Source organism: Pyrus communis, chromosome 7 (assembly GCF_963583255.1).
Source record: "Pyrus communis chromosome 7, drPyrComm1.1, whole genome shotgun sequence".
Classification (NCBI taxonomy): Eukaryota; Viridiplantae; Streptophyta; class Magnoliopsida; order Rosales; family Rosaceae; genus Pyrus; species Pyrus communis.
The window spans coordinates 26,193,373-26,208,974 of record NC_084809.1 but is presented as its reverse complement, the minus strand read 5'-3'; the positions used below and the strand labels follow the sequence as shown (position 1 = coordinate 26,208,974).

Sequence of the window (15,602 nt, the reverse complement as noted above, 5' to 3'; positions counted from 1 at the left end):
TTATAGTTATGTGTTTTTTAAAATATAAATAAACATTTATTTATATGTTATATAATAAATTTAATTAAAATTGCAAAAACCACCTCCCACCTAGGCTCTAAGCCCCTGTCCACGGTGTGATTAGTACTAGCGTCTTTTAGAATTTTGATTTTAAGTATTTCAGTGAATGCCAAAAAACATTAGATAATACTTTTGTATTTTCAGTTCAACCAAAAAAAAAAAAAATTTGTATTTCAAAAAAAAAAATTCTGACGTCAACAAGAACCAAGCATTTAATACACCGAAACACCATAAAAAATAATTTCTTCCAATACATGCATAAATAATAAATGCGTTACTCTCCATCCTTCTATACTTCTTGTTCTTGTAAGTCTGCGGTGTGGCAATTCCGGGGCCACAAGAACTTGTTGTGGTTGCAATTTCTCTTCTCAATTTCCATGACATTCTGCCTCCACTGTACACTGCCAATAAATTTGGCTGCTTTACTCTCTCTTTCCTCTCTCTCTCCAGTAAAGTCAGTGCTTCCCACCGCAGGTGAGTTGGCTTCCTTGCATTTCTTACTTTATTCACTGACTTTGAGCTGCTTCCATATCATTATTCTGCAAATTCTTTTGTGGGTTTTCTTTGATTTGAAATTTGGTTAGTGGGATTTCGTTGAATTTTCAAGATTTTGTCTTTCGATTTTTTGTTGAGTGTCTAATGCATGGTGAAGGTCTGCTTTGATTTAGCTGTTATGTGTTTGTTGTTGTTATGATCATGTTAAAATAATTGAGTAATTAAAGGAGTGGTCGAACGTTAATGGTAAAAAATTTGAACTGAAATGCTCAGATGAACAAGATTAGTAATGGGCAAATGGGATATTATATAAAATTTGTGCAGATGAATAACTCGAAAACTATCAAAACACATCGCTTCTACTTTCTAGTGTTGAACTCCATAATATGAGTGACAACGCCGGCATTCTGCATTATAATTGAACAACTTTATAGACCCTTTGTTGCCAAGAACTGAAGCTTACTCTGTACTTTATGAGCGAGCTGCAAGATCGTCAAGGGCGGTTAAATAGAAGAAGAGAAAATGTGGGCAGAAAGGGAATAAGTAACTAAAGTGTCCTTATGAGAATTGGAAGAAAGAAACGAGAATGTTCTTTATATCCGGACTGTGATTTTGGAATGAAACAGAAGCACTCCAAACTCATAGTTAAATAGGTTTGAACCCTAAAGATTTTGAATTCACTGATTTTGGAAGCCTAATAAGAAAGACTGGCACATGAGGGTAGAGTTTATTGAAAAAAGAGAGGTAGTGAGTACCTTATTTGTTGGCTATAAGGATTATGTTGGCAAAAGATTTCTGAACCCAGTATACATTTAGCCAGAAGTTATGAAATTCTTGTTGTGCAAAGTCTTTGCCTATGAATTAAAAGGATTCCCGTGGAAATATGGTATCCATTTGCGTGTTAGAAACTTAGACTGCATATGTTGGGTACTTAGTATGTTATATGGAATATTGTGTATTTGATGCTTGTATAAAATTTTGTGTTTTGTGCAGTAGTATTTTCTCGTAAGTTTTTTTTTGTTAAATGAGAATATAACACTTTCTTGATTCATTTTTCTGTTGCAACTGAAGCTTTAAGCTTCTGTGAAGGAAACGCTGGCTAGTTTCACTTCAGTGGTGTTTTGATCCTTCCATGGCACTTACTGCAAGCAAGGTTTCAAGCTGTCCTGCGGTGACTAATTCAAAAGCGATTCCTAACTCATACAGAATTTTAAATTCGTTTTCCAAGTCAGTGCAACGACATAACCTTCATTGTCCAAGTCAAGGGGTTGAACAGAGGCAGCTAAATTGTGCACGTCTCAGTTCAGAAAAAATGAGATTTTCTAACGATGGTTTGAAGCACATATTGGGTAAACCAGTTAGTTTTACTGTCTCTCAGAGATCTACTGTCGTATACCTGTCTGGAGGAAGTCAGAATACCAAAGCAAAAGAATGCATAGTAACTTATGGTGATTCGGCAAAGGAGACTTGGTAAGAACCTAGTAGAAATGCTGTTATGTTTCTGAGATTGTGAATTTACTTTGTTAAATTAGATACTGTTCAATGTGTATGTGCAGCAAATTAATTATATGAGGACAAAGCGAATAATAATTGATCTAAAAACATAATGCAAGTCTACAAATTTATTAGATAAATGTAGCTTTTCCTTAAATCAGATTGTTTATAGTGTTATCATTGTTTTGTTTTGGTTCTTTTATTGGGAAGTAACCTGTCAGTTGGCTTATGATTTTCATTGTCAGCCTTTGCTGGTAAATTGGAACTTGTTGAACTCAAAAAAAATAAAAATAAAATTTGGAACTTGTTAATTTATTAAACAATTGTATACGCGTGAAAGGATTTTCACTTCCTCTTGCACTTTCCTTACATGAAACTTGTGGTTTGTATTTGAAGGAAAATAATGCCAATTGAACATAGGAATTGGGCAAAGTGCCATTTATATGTCTCCGTCTAAAAGAAAAAAAGAAAAGAGACCTTTGATCTCCCCATCTTCCTCTTGCCTCGGAGTAAGAAATACATTCATCTGAGTTGATTGAGATATGATTTTTCTTCTTCTTCTAGCTTGTTTTCTTGTGTAGGTAAACAAGCTATAGGGTTGCTCCGCATCTAGCTTTTCTAATCAAACTTTTCCTTAGCGTAAGCACTAAGAAAGAAAACGATCTTAGACTACTAAAGGGATACATGAAGGTAGTTTACTTGCTTAGTTAGGTAAAGAATAAGCACTCAGAAGTACTACTAGAAAGGACTACCTCACTCATAGGGACAAGACCGGATGATATAATGCTTTATAAGTTATCCAATATTATACAAAATTAGGTTGCCACTCAGTACTACGGTCTGGTGGTATTTCTCTTCACTTGGAATTGAGAGGTCTTAGGTTCGAATAATTAGGTTGCCCATTGTGTGGTTTAGCTGAACTCTCCCTCCCCCTAATGTAAAAATATCGATGTACTCAAAAAAAAAAAAAAAAAAAAAAAAAAAATATATATATATATATATATATACAAAAAAACCAGCAGGAGGATTTCTTAACAGGAAGAGGGCATCAGACGAACAAAGACAGTAGTGTGTGTGTGTATTATATAGGGGGAGGGATTCACTCTCTAGGTACCTTTCACGGCCCTCAAACTAGGGGCAAGTGCATTTGTATTGCCTTCATGTAGATCCTCAATTGTGTCAAGGTGAGAAAAATTACATATTAGAACCTAAAGGACTGGAGGGTCCCGTGACACTTAACTTCTGTAGACAGTTACATAATTTATGTTTGTTCACTCATCAAGAAAAGGTAATTAATTAATTTGTTTGATTTCTTGTGTTCTCCATTTGTGCCTCATTTTATAATATCTCTTAGTTTTTTTTTTTTTTGGGTAAAAGTTAAATGTCTCAGTTTTTAACAGTGATTTACTTCATCTTCTTTCAGAATTTTCCGTATTTTTTTGAACTATCACTTTTAACTCTTTCCGTATTAGTTTGTTGTTCATGCTCTTTGATTATGGCATATTTTAGCATAAGTTTAAAAGAACTGCCAGTTGTTCTCTTTTTCAATATCTGTTAAAGAACTCCTGTTGTATACTAGTTCACAGATTGGGGATGACGAAGATGGGGGGCCTCCAGTCTTTTCTGAGAGAACTACTCACTCCAGTCAGGGTTTAGCTGAAGCTTGCAAATTTGTTTTCAATGATGCAAAGTTTGTAAATGAAAGGGCTCGCAATGACATTATTCTGCTTTCTCGGTAAGATTCCCTAATCTACTTTCGTTTTTTTTTCCTTTTAATTTTGAGATGAGATTACAGTAATTAATCCACCTTATCTTGGTCTCTTCAAGAACAAGTCTTGCAATGTTAAATTACAATTAAGGTTGACAATATTCAAATTACAGAGGACCTGTATTAAAATTTGCAACACCATATTTTGGCCTTTTTCTGTAAATTATGCGTTATAAAGTCAGCTGGAGCATGGTTTGCAAAAGGAAAAAAATGTACAATTGTACTGGCTACTTGCACTTGATAGTTCATGCATAATTTTTAGATGGCCTGAAATGTTCATGCATAGAGCTCATTGCTCATTATTTTCCAATCTTGTCAGTGGTATAATGAGGTTGGATGCCCGTGTGCGTCAAGACGTTGCTATTCTTGGGTCAGGGTTTCTTAAGCTGGATGGTAAAACTCTTATCACCTTTTCAGTGAACAGATTTTCTTGTGCAGCTTTATAAATTCTTTTTATTTTGAATGCACACTTACATGAATTTATTCAAATTCGAATAACAGATAATGTGGAATGAATATGGTGTTTGGTTTCAAGAATGAAATTGGAATTAAGGAAGGAATCAAACTTTGTTGTTTATTTGGAACTTGTAATCTAGGCTCTGCATCAGTGATTCATCAAGAATTACATATGCTTGGTTAATAGATTTTTATCAAGAATTGTCTAAATACTTGATTGGTTAAAGGCTTATGTATGTTAGCTATAGCCATAACGAAATCCTATTATCAAATTTTCCCTCAGAATTATCAATAATTATAAAAATTCAAACCAATATTCTAGTAACTTAGGCATTTGTACTTTGCTAAAAAGTAATATCATCTAAGCTAAAGGTCTTGTAAAACATTGGTTGGAACCAATCGCGAAGTTATATTTCCCCTGAAAAATGTGATAGCTACCTGGCTGAAGGACTTTGAGTGGAGTTGTACCGTTTAGGACTCCTCTAGTACGGTTAATGAGGAATGCAATAGTTAGAATGACCATATGCCATACTCACAAGAAACAATGAACAAAAGCCGTATAGTCTCCACATTTTGCACTCAGCCGCACACCATTCTGCTTGGGGGTATAGGGGTAGGGCAGTTTCTGAAACGTACCCTTTAGGAAAAGCTATGACTAAAGTTATTGAACTGTGCGACAGGAGAGAAATAAGGACGACTAACAACAGATAAAAGGAAAAAGACGGAGAACATGCCGAGTTCAGATGTCTGATTGGATAGAAGGTATTCAATTGTGTAGGAGAGGAGTTATTCAATTGTGTAAACCTAGATGGAGGAGTTGTAAGTTCCCTAGGTCTGATTCTTGTGAAATGCACACATTTGTTAGCCATAGCAAGTTTCCATCTGGATAAAGATAAGCCTGGAAGACAAGGTGAAATCAATTGATTGCAAACAAGAAGAAATTGGCATTGGGATGTTGAGGACATTTGTACACGGTACCTAAAATACTCAAAAAGGATTTGGTAAACGTTTGTGTATAGCATAATGCAGTAACAGTAAGTCATCATTATTAGATTGGAAGACAACAGAGGTCAATCTTTTGATTGGAGATAAACCTGCAAAGGGGGTGGGGTGTTGTAGATGAAGTTAGATGAGGAAGTTAGTGGAACTGGCTGTTGAGAGTGAATCCCACATTGATGAGAGGAGGGACCTTTTATGTGCTTATAAGTAAGTTGGGCTACTACCCCATATTGCCAATAGGTTTTATGGTGGAACCCCAACTTCTTCATGGTATCAGAGTAGGTTGTCTCACGTGTGAAGCCCAACAGCCACATGTGCTCCACGTAAGTTGGGCTACTCCCCATATTGCCAAATGGTTTTATGGTGGAACTCAACTTCTTCACTGGCAGAGTAGGAGAAGATAAAATGGAAGAATGCTGATTCCACGATTTCAGGCATTCCTTCAAATGTTCATTCTGGTGAATGAACACTTAACCAAGGAATGGAATGGATTCCATTCCACTTGTCATTTCACTCTAGCCAAACATCAGTTAGTTTACTTTACAGAATTGTGAATCAGTTAGTTTACTTTTGCAGAATTGTGTATGAATATTTTTCTCCTTTTAGATCTGGCTTCTTATTTGTTATTTTTTTTATTTAATGGGAGAATGGATTATTTGGTTCTCTTTTTTTTGGTTGCCTAAACATGCAGTCATCTTTGTCATGAAACTTGTGATGATGTTATCCTGACCTTCTGCTCTGTAGCCCGGGCAAGAGAGGATACTGAGAAAATTGACCGTAATGTGAAGAAGAAAGCCAAGCTCCTCCATCATATTGCTATGGTATGTGTATTATTTATTGGGGCTTTTAGCAGTAAGTCACAAAGCAACACTTTTGTAATAATCGCGTACTTTTGTTTTATTTATTTTTATTAACCCCTCAAATTTTTATTTTTTTATTTTTTTTGAATTATTTCATCCCAGTTTTTCTGGGAAAAATATTTACTAAGCGTCATATAGGGCCTAAATATAAGTACTATTTTTTTTTTTTCTGGGCAGCTTTTTACTATAACTTTGAATTTTAGGTTTTTTTTACTAATTTGATAACCAACAATCCTCTGCAGATCTTAAAAGACAAAGCTGAGTCTAGACTGAAAACCGCTGCTGATAAGCATTGGAGTGACGGAGCCTTAGAGGTACTCTTTTCACAGAAACAAATTCTTTTTGTTCTATCTGTTGGTTAACATGATGCAGTATCTCAAAACATAGAAATTTTGAAGGAAACTTTGAAGAAATTGAAATCATTCAATATGCATCAATTAAACTTACGAGCTTCATACAATATGTATTTATGATGAATATGCAACGTATAAGGTGAAAACAGTGTGCCCTGCCGGTATTTGTGACTCTAAACTAGATTACTATAGGCTAATAGTGTGTGTAGTTAAATTACGAGCTGTAATAGTGTAAAATACAAATAAGCAAGCCACGGAACTATTCAAGAAATTAAAAAAGATGTCAAAGTTGTAAGAAATGCATGTAAATAAGGGCTTGATTGATGCACAAGAGTACAAACAAGAGAGCGTACATGAATTTTCTCTTGCGGGTTTCTTTATTATCAACCAACATAGGTATAAATGTGAGGAAAGAAATGATACAAGCATAGTTCAATTCTATTGATGTATTAAAAAAATTAATTAATTCAAAAGCGCATCCAATGCTTAGAAAACCGTTACTAGTAGTCTAGTATAATTAAAAAAAAAATTCAAGTTTTCTAAAGTTCAGTTCCGCATTATATACATGTATATAAATATATTGTGTAAAAATGCGGTGTTACGTGATAGAAAACAATTTTAGTTTTCTGGGAAATACAATGATGATAATGATGCACCAAAATATGCATCTTGATGCTGTGTTGATTCTCTTAGGCTGATTTGCGCCGTGCTGACCTCCGTGCCAAACAACGTGCAATGGAAGATGCCCTAATGGCTTTGGAGGTAAATTTATTTTCGTTTGCAATACTAACAAAGATACTTGTGGGAGATCATGTCTAGTTATGTTACTCCATGTTCTCTGAACTTTTTAGATATTATCTGCAGTTTGTCAAAAATATTCATGATAGGATGGTGAACAAAATGTACAATTTGTAAGTTTGTTTTGTGATTGTTAAGTTCCTTTGTCATTTGCTCCCTTCTATCAGTTCTGTATTTACCTTTGGATTATAATATCTCCTGTCGACATCCAGTCCTCTGCAAAGAGAAAATGCTGTTGTATCAGAAAATGACATACTGGGGCGTATAATGCTTGAAAAGAATGGGAAAAGTCTTGATTTCCCTCCTGGGGAAGTATCTACTGATCGCATTAATGCAATTCAGGTCCCTTTTTCCTGGAAATCTCCAGTTCACTTTGTTCCTATTTTCTTGAGATTCAGGATATTACAATCTAATAACTGGTTGTGTACAGGAAGCTTACTGGAGTATGGCGTCTGCCCTCTTTGAAGCTGATGGAATTGACTATACTGATCCTGAAGAGGTCCATATCTATATGTATTTATGTTCCAAGTCTGGTCTAGCAGTTAATGTTATTATGTTAGACTGCTTGTAGGGTCGCTTATTTAACTTATCTTTCTATCTGGAGCAGCTCGAGCTGTTAATTGCAACTCTAATTGATCTCGATGCAATGGATGGTAAAAGTAGTGTATCGTTATTGGCAGAGTGTTCAAGTTCTCCCGATGTCAATACCCGGTAAGTTATGCAAGCATTATTTATTTATCTTATAGTGCCCCTTGGACAATCTTACCCCCTTAGACTTGACAAATGCATCATTTTCCTCATAAGCTAAGAGTTCAGCCTTTATTGTTGTGAATCAAAGATTTAAGTGTACAAAGCCAATCATGCAATATGCTTTAATCTTCTGACCGACGTGCATGGACAAGGCTGTATCCGTATCTGTATCTCATGGAAACCTATGTTCTTGGAAATGCTTTTCCTTTCTTTTTGGAAACAATGCTGCGAATGGTGTCACTTATGTTTCTTTTAGGAATTTGTTGTCATTTTATAGCCAAAAAGAAGTCTGACGCTGAAATTAATTTTCGAGTGATGTATCAAATCCAGAGACAAGGAAGACTGTTTGAATTTTGATTCGCTAGTTTCTGTCGACTCCTACATGACTTGTATTGTATATCATCCACTATTACCTGTTAGTTTTCTGTTGTATAGGAAAGCAGTAGCCAATGCTTTGGCTGCAGCTCCATCTATGTGGATTCTTGGTAATGCAGGGATGGGAGCATTACAGGTTTGCTGGAAATTAAATAATTGTAATTTGTAATCGTCAGTCTTCGCCGTGATGATGCCTGAAACTCATGCCTTTCATTTTCCTTGCAGAGACTCGCAGAAGATAGCAATCCGGCAATTGCTGCCGCAGCCTCTAAAGCAATCTTTGAACTTAAGAAACAATGGGAGATTGAGGAAGGAGATAGCTGGAGGTTTACGATGAACCAAAATACCATTCAAGGAGAGGAAAGCCAAGAATCCGACGACAATGCAGATACAGATTGATGTACTTATACAACTGTAGTGTAGGTTTTAACATGGAGGTTTTAATTAGTTGTAGGATAAAAGACCCCCACTAATTACCATAAAGTGATCAAATTTCTGTAAATAAAATGCTGCATTCTTTTTCTTATCTTATTGAAATGTGTCAAATAATTCACAAAGGCCAAGCAATGATGATATGGGGGACTCAAATTTGGGACGTTTCATTAACTACAAATCCTACTGTGTTCTTAAAAGTACCTAATTTTGTACAGATTGAATAAATTAAACGAGAATTAACGGACTAACAGACAGACAGGGCGTGTGAAAGGAGAAAAGGAGAGTGGTAATCATTTCCATTGGTTACCACAACAAAATAAAGGTTGAGGATCTATTGATTCTCTCATCGTGATCCACAAGTTGGTGAGTTTGCACATGAAATGTGATTTGTAAGGTCTCAAGCCAGCTGTTCAAAAGTATGGAGGACATTACTAATAAACCCTAGAGAAACGCTTCATTTCTTCTCTTACACACTTATGTTTATTCATGTACATCGATTTCCTTTATTTATTCAATTCAATAGTCCATTAATTCTCTTTAATTTATTCAAATCCACAATCAAGAATAATCATAAATATCAAAAGAGAAAATATGAGCGTGCGGAAATCACTCGCCTTAAACATTTCAAGGAAGCATTTGGTTAGGTTCTTTGATTTACATTGCTTTATGTTTCTGAGACCCAACAACGAACTTTTCACTTTTGAAAAGTTAAAGAAAACATATAGAGGCCCATGAGCAAAAGCAGATATCATACAACCAACTTTATTTATACAAAGGCTCTCATTCACTCTTCAAAAAGCCCCCAATTTGATCTAATTCCTTCCCTTTTTTCCACTCACTTTTTCTTTTTCCTTGTTAGCTTTTCCACCATGCCTGCCACTGCTGAGTGTTGACAACCCATGTTTCATCATTCCCTGCCTCCCACTTTAATACCAAATATAAGAAGAATCCTAAGTAGCATTCATATGTATTTGATTAACAATGAACAAGTACAAATTAATTACATAATACTTGTTCTAAATTGCTCTTAGGGATAGTGATGATCACTTTAAACTTGAAAGCTAAAATTCCAGGTGTAGATTCTATGGGTGCGTTTATATCGTCTTTAACAGATGTTACAAACTACCGTTTTTTCTAATGGTATTTTTTTTTTCAATGTTGAAGACGGATCCCCGCTCCAATCCCCCTTTGATAAAAAGAAAAATAACATATTTTTTACTGTAAACCAACTTCTCTTGCAACAGCTCAGTCTTCATTTTTCTATCTAAAGTTGAAAAGCATTCCTCTCTCTCTCTCTCTCTCTCTCTACATCCATGGCAACCAACAAGTTTGCAAGCATGTTGCACAGGAACACTCCCATGTTGATTGTAATTCTAGTCTATGCTGTTCTTGAATGGATTTTGATAATACTCCTCCTCCTCGACTCTTTGCTCAGTTACTTGATCAACAAATATGCCAACTACTTCGGCCTGAAACCACCTTGTCCGTTGTGTACTCCTAGAATCGAACGCGTCCTGGAACAAGGCAAGAGCTCAAACAACTCTTACACAGATGTTGTATGTGAGAGCCATGCCACTCAGATATCCAACATGTTTCGCCGTCCTTGTTCCGAACCTTCTTGCGGTTCTTTGGAGTATGTGCGGAAAGGGAATTCAGCTGTAGAAGCTGTGGATGATGGAAGCAATGGAGGTAAGTATCAAAGCGCAAACAAACCTGAAAGCCTGTCAACTCACAGTTACAATGGCTATGAGTTGGAGACAACGAATGAAGAACATGAGGACGATAGAGTGGCAGACGAGCAACAACTTACATCGGATGTTTGCAGTTCTAGCTTCAGAGGCATTGCAGTGGAAGATTGTCAAAGGTCTAGATCAGTATTGCTATGTCAGGAAAATGATGCAGCTGAAGATAACAAAGGAGGTTCTCTTGACATTGCGCGGTCAGATTCTAACAGCACGAAACTTGTCCATCAATCTTCCGATGCTAGTGCTACTAGCATTCAGTGTTGCTTTGAAGAAGATTACTCTCTTGAAATCATCCCCCTATCTTCCGATAATGGTTTGATCTGTGCTCACAATCATCGGTTGATTCCCGTTGAGTTGATTGATTTTTCAACTACAGTAGACCAAGTAACCCGCAATGTAAAAGAGGAGGAGGTGAGAGAGCATGATCATAAAGAAGTAAATTTCGCCTCTGAGTCGAACATCGGATCTGAACCTCAACTCTCTGGAGAACCATCATTAGTACTTGTCACAAACGAGAGTGCAGTTAACACAAGTAATGGAGAAGTCGAAAGCTTAGATATGTCCAGGGGTTTTACTGATAACTCTTCTGACGTAGACGCGGAAGAGGTAAAACAAGATTTGGTTTGCAAGCCATGTGACGAAGTTGTCACTGCTCCAGGAGCTCAAACATTATTTGTTCGAATTGAAGAACCCGATAAGAAAGAACGAAATGATCCACCAGGTACAGAAGATTGTAATTATTAATTAAATTTTTTCACTATAAGTTTATTTTGCATTCTGATTTCTTAATTAACTGCAGCATCTGAAGAAGAAAGTATTTTTGCAAACACAGAAGAGTATGACCGTGCAAGTGATCACCCTCGGGCTCAAGAAGGTTCTTCTTCTCCGTGCTTTGAAATTCCCAATGTACCTGATACATTCTCGGCTCAGAGTGATTACGGTAAATCTCAAGATCATATCTTCCCTCCACCTAGATACAAAAATTCGTTTGACGAAGGACATTTAGTACCATAAGTAGTGTAATTGTTATATAAGAAAGAGCCGGATTTTACGGTAAATTTAATTTTGACAGGTACAAGGCATACTGAAGCAGCTACACCGCAAGAGGAAACAAGTATGCCTGAAAAGGCTAAAGAACGAGGGGAAGAGAAGATTCCTGACTCACCAACATCTGTAAACAGTCTTTGTTCCTTGCACAAGAAACCAGATGATAAAATAGAGTCGGCAGTAGAAGAGTATTTGGATGGAAGTGTGGTGAGCGAGACAGAAGAGAGGGATCCTTTTACAACCATTGGACGGCTCAAAGAAGCGCTGACAGCTGAGCGTAAATCTCTAAGTTCTTTATATGCAGAACTAGAGGAAGAGAGGAGTGCATCTGCAATTGCCGCCAACCAGACTATGGCTATGATAACAAGGCTTCAAGAAGAGAAGGCAGCAATGCAAATGGAGGCATTGCAATACCAGAGGATGATGGAAGAACAATCCGAGTACGACCAGGACGCCTTACAACTTCTGAATGATCTGATGAACAAGAAGGAGAAGGAAAAGCAAGAACTAGAGAGAGAATTGGAAATATATCAAAAGAAAGTCCAAGATTATGAGGAAAAAGAGAAGGCAAGGACCATGAGCAGAATTAAATATGGAAGTATAAGAAGTAGGAATTCTTCTGCTTCTTGCAGCCAGTCGTGGGATAGTGATGCGCTATCGATTGATCTTAATGTTGAAGTTAGGGACGAAGAAAGCGGCTTCGGTGGCCATCAAGAAAGCAATGACAAAAACAATACCACAGACGATGCAGGTCTGAGTTTGGAAGATTTGGCTCTGGATTGTGTTAAAAATATGAGTGTTCTTGATGAATCACTAGCAGGATTCGAGGAAGAGAGGCTGTCCATTCTGGATCAGCTCAAAGCCTTGGAGGAGAAGCTAATCACATTGGGTGCAAATGAGGAATTAGCCGAGGACTTTAAGCTAGTTGAGCATTCCCCAACGTACAGCCTCAAATACTCCGAAGAGAATCATGATGTTAGCAGTCCAGAAGAAAATGGGATAGATAGACATCATCCCGAGGAAAAGACATTGGATTCCATGGCAAAGAGGCTTCTTCCGCTTTTGGATGCAACTGACGATGAAACCGAAGAAGGGTTAACTCATGAAGAACACGCTGATCAATCAGAATCAATTGAAATGATACGGAGCTCAATTACCAATTTCGAACTGAATGATGGAAAAATAGCCATTGAAGAGGAGGTGGATCATGTTTATGAGAGGCTACAAGCTCTTGAAGTAGACAGAGAGTTTCTCAAGCACTGCATGAGCTCCATACAGAAGGGAGACAAAGGGGTGGATCTTCTCCAAGAGATTTTGCAACATCTGCGGGATCTGAGGGTTGTTGAACTCCGCGTCAAGAACATGAATGATCCCGAGGGCGATGAAGTTGCAGTTGAATGATACAAGGGGAATCCAATTAAGAGGTAAAATTCAAACAAGTTTACAACTCGGCCTTATGATTTCGACACAACTATTACAATGCTGTAAACACAAACCACTCTTAACGCACAACAAAAAAGCATAGTGGCCACACCCACACACACATACATCCATACAACGGATCTGTGACAACATTTTTTTACATAATGACATGTGTTTTTGTGAAGCCTACTTTGTAATTATTCCAATCCGAACCATCTATCTTTTAGGTTTTCTATCAAATATCACGTCTACCAAAAATCACGTAAATCTAAACTGTATAACTGTTGGATTAAGGGTTTAGGATTTCTTTGTAAAACCGTATTTGTCTTCTTTTTTTTTCATTACAAATGAATGTCTTAATGATTATGATTTGTCTAACTCTTTGAAAGTATGTTCTATGCATGATGTTCTAAAATATACATGGTTCGGATCGTTAAACCACATTACGAAGTAGGCTCCAGAAAAACGTGTGTTAAAAGTTGTGTAAAAAAAGTGTTGTCACGGATCTGTCATATATACACACACACACACACACACAAATGAAAGAAAAAGAGTTTAATACTCTAATCTACACCATTAATCTCCATTTTGTTGGAACTATTGAGGTCCAACAAGATCGATCTAGAAAACTTTTGATGAATCTTAAATGTCCAAGTTGTCTTATTTCAGATGGTACAAAGATGTTTTTATGCTTCTTCCGCTTCTAGATTACCATCTGTCTTTGCAAAAAAAAGGTACGCAATAGCTAAGGAACAAATTTGGTGGTATAATACCCTTTGATATGTATATTTATGGTGAATTAACTAGTGAGATCTGTACTGAAGCATTAACACTCTGTAATTACATGAAGCTTAAAAATCAACTTGAAAAACAAAGGGTCTTAGAAAAGAAAGAAGTAGGTGATTTTTGTGAACAGTTTGATTTCAGGCCCACTACAAAATTATCTGCAAGAAAGCCTCATAAAAAGCATAAAAAGCCTCATACAAAATTATCCACCATTTTCTGATGATATTTCAAGGAAAAACGAAATTGAAACAGAGTTTTAAGAGATGATGGGAGACTTTACTGATATTGATGACATTAATATCGTAAATTCTCAAGAGAACCTCAAACTCAGTATGTCAATTCCATACAACAGAAAATTACAAATAAAGAAAATTTTATTTGTTCTTTGAAAGAGTAAATTCATTTTAAAAAGACTGAAGGACAACTTCTTACTGAAACAATTAAAAAGAAAGTTAAGTTAATACAAAACGATTTCGAAAGACATGTTTTTGCAGCTATTTCTAGTGCTTTTTTGGATCGTAAGAGACACATTGTTGAGTTACCCAATGAGTTTGATTTTGATGAAAAGAATATTCAAATAAAGGCTCGACCCATTCAGATGAATAACAGGTTAATGAAAAATATGTAAAAAAGAAATAATCGAGCTTCTTGAAAATAAGCTGATTCGCAAGAGCTACTAGTCATAGAGTTGCTCAGGATTTTACGTGGAGAATGCGGCTCAACTGGAACGAGGAGCCCTTAGGTTAGTCCTAAATTTAAACCATTAGATAAAACTTTCAAATGGATAAGGTATCTCATTCCTAATAAGAAGATTTTGTTAGATCAACTCAGTCAAGCTGTAACATTTTCAAAAGTCAATATGAAATTTGGTTATTGGAAAATTCAAATTGCTGAAAAGGATAAATATAAGACTGCTTTTAATTTATTGTTTGGACATTACAAATAAAACATAATGCTCTTCAGATTGAAGAATGCCTCCTCCGAGTTTCAAAATATATGAATGATATATTCAACTCTTAAACCACTTTTACCATTGATGACATTGATGATGTTCGAGTTTATTCCAACTCCTTAGAACAACATTTTAAACATTCAGTATTTTCTTGAAAATGGTTGAAACTGCAGGTTTAGTGGTCTCTGCTTGAAAGATGAAACTCTTTTAAAAAAAAAGTTTGATTTTTTGTCATAATATCCAGAAAATGTTAATTCTACCCCTTGATTGCCATTGCTTTTGCTGATAAAATTCCAAATGAAATTCTGGATGGACAACAACTATAAAGATTCTCAGGAAGTCTTAACCATGATGGCGAATTTTATAAGGATCTTGCAAAAGACAACAAACATCTATATTAGAGGTTGAAGAAAACCCTGTTTCTTGGACAGATGAACATGGTTTTTACCCACATACCCTTTACTCAAAGATCTAATTAAGCTTGCCATTAGAAGAGAGTTTCACTACTTCTCTGTTCCCTAGTTGATATGTCGACAACACACTGCCTACGCCTAACAAACGCCTAACCTCGGCTAAATAGTTGTACATCTCACTGACTTCCCCCACTTTAATGAGAAGTTCTTGAAGAGTATTTTGATCTAATATAAAAACTTAACTGAAACTAGACTAAAAAGTATATAAATAACAAGTTTGGCTTTGATACTAAAAGTGACCCAGAGATGTCATAGTCATTTAATCTTGTTTAAATTTATAAATCGGAAGAGAATATGTGTATAAACATAATAAAATTATGAATAACAATTGAAG

The 15,602-nt window shown here is 36.1% G+C and overlaps 2 protein-coding genes across 2 annotated transcripts; both read left to right on the top strand.

Annotated features, from left to right (window-relative positions):
- The first annotated feature begins 379 nt into the window (after positions 1-379).
- On the top strand, positions 380-8,934 carry LOC137740306 (senescence-associated protein AAF, chloroplastic-like). Its single transcript, XM_068480167.1, has 13 exons — positions 380-534; positions 1,627-2,025; positions 3,629-3,784; positions 4,137-4,210; positions 6,017-6,093; positions 6,375-6,446; positions 7,179-7,247; positions 7,350-7,396; positions 7,496-7,625; positions 7,714-7,782; positions 7,891-7,994; positions 8,469-8,544; positions 8,634-8,934. The coding sequence occupies exons 2-13, from the start codon at positions 1,688-1,690 to the stop codon at positions 8,805-8,807; spliced, it is 1,386 nt and encodes a 461-aa protein (XP_068336268.1). The 5' UTR covers positions 380-534; positions 1,627-1,687; the 3' UTR covers positions 8,808-8,934.
- Positions 8,935-10,132: 1,198 nt separating this feature from the next.
- Positions 10,133-13,931, top strand: LOC137740850 (myosin-binding protein 3-like). Its single transcript, XM_068480657.1, has 4 exons — positions 10,133-11,309; positions 11,388-11,528; positions 11,661-13,059; positions 13,727-13,931. Exons 1-3 carry the CDS (start codon positions 10,157-10,159, stop codon positions 13,034-13,036), a joined length of 2,670 nt encoding a protein of 889 aa, XP_068336758.1. The 5' UTR covers positions 10,133-10,156; the 3' UTR covers positions 13,037-13,059; positions 13,727-13,931.
- The last annotated feature ends 1,671 nt before the right edge of the window (positions 13,932-15,602 follow it).

What these genes read in the sequence shown, in the direction of transcription:
- LOC137740850 (XM_068480657.1), top strand. Translation starts at nt 10,157, where the DNA reads ATGGCAACCAACAAGTTTGCAAGCATGTTGCACAGGAACACTCCCATG. An exon ending in AGAACGAAATGATCCACCAG is followed by an intron (nt 11,310 to 11,387) that starts GTACAGAAGATT and finishes AATTAACTGCAG; the next exon opens with CATCTGAAGAAGAAAGTATT. An exon ending in CTCGGCTCAGAGTGATTACG is followed by an intron (nt 11,529 to 11,660) that starts GTAAATCTCAAG and finishes TAATTTTGACAG; the next exon opens with GTACAAGGCATACTGAAGCA.
- LOC137740306 (XM_068480167.1), top strand. Translation starts at nt 1,688, where the DNA reads ATGGCACTTACTGCAAGCAAGGTTTCAAGCTGTCCTGCGGTGACTAAT. An exon ending in TCCTCCATCATATTGCTATG is followed by an intron (nt 6,094 to 6,374) that starts GTATGTGTATTA and finishes AATCCTCTGCAG; the next exon opens with ATCTTAAAAGACAAAGCTGA. An exon ending in ACTATACTGATCCTGAAGAG is followed by an intron (nt 7,783 to 7,890) that starts GTCCATATCTAT and finishes TATCTGGAGCAG; the next exon opens with CTCGAGCTGTTAATTGCAAC.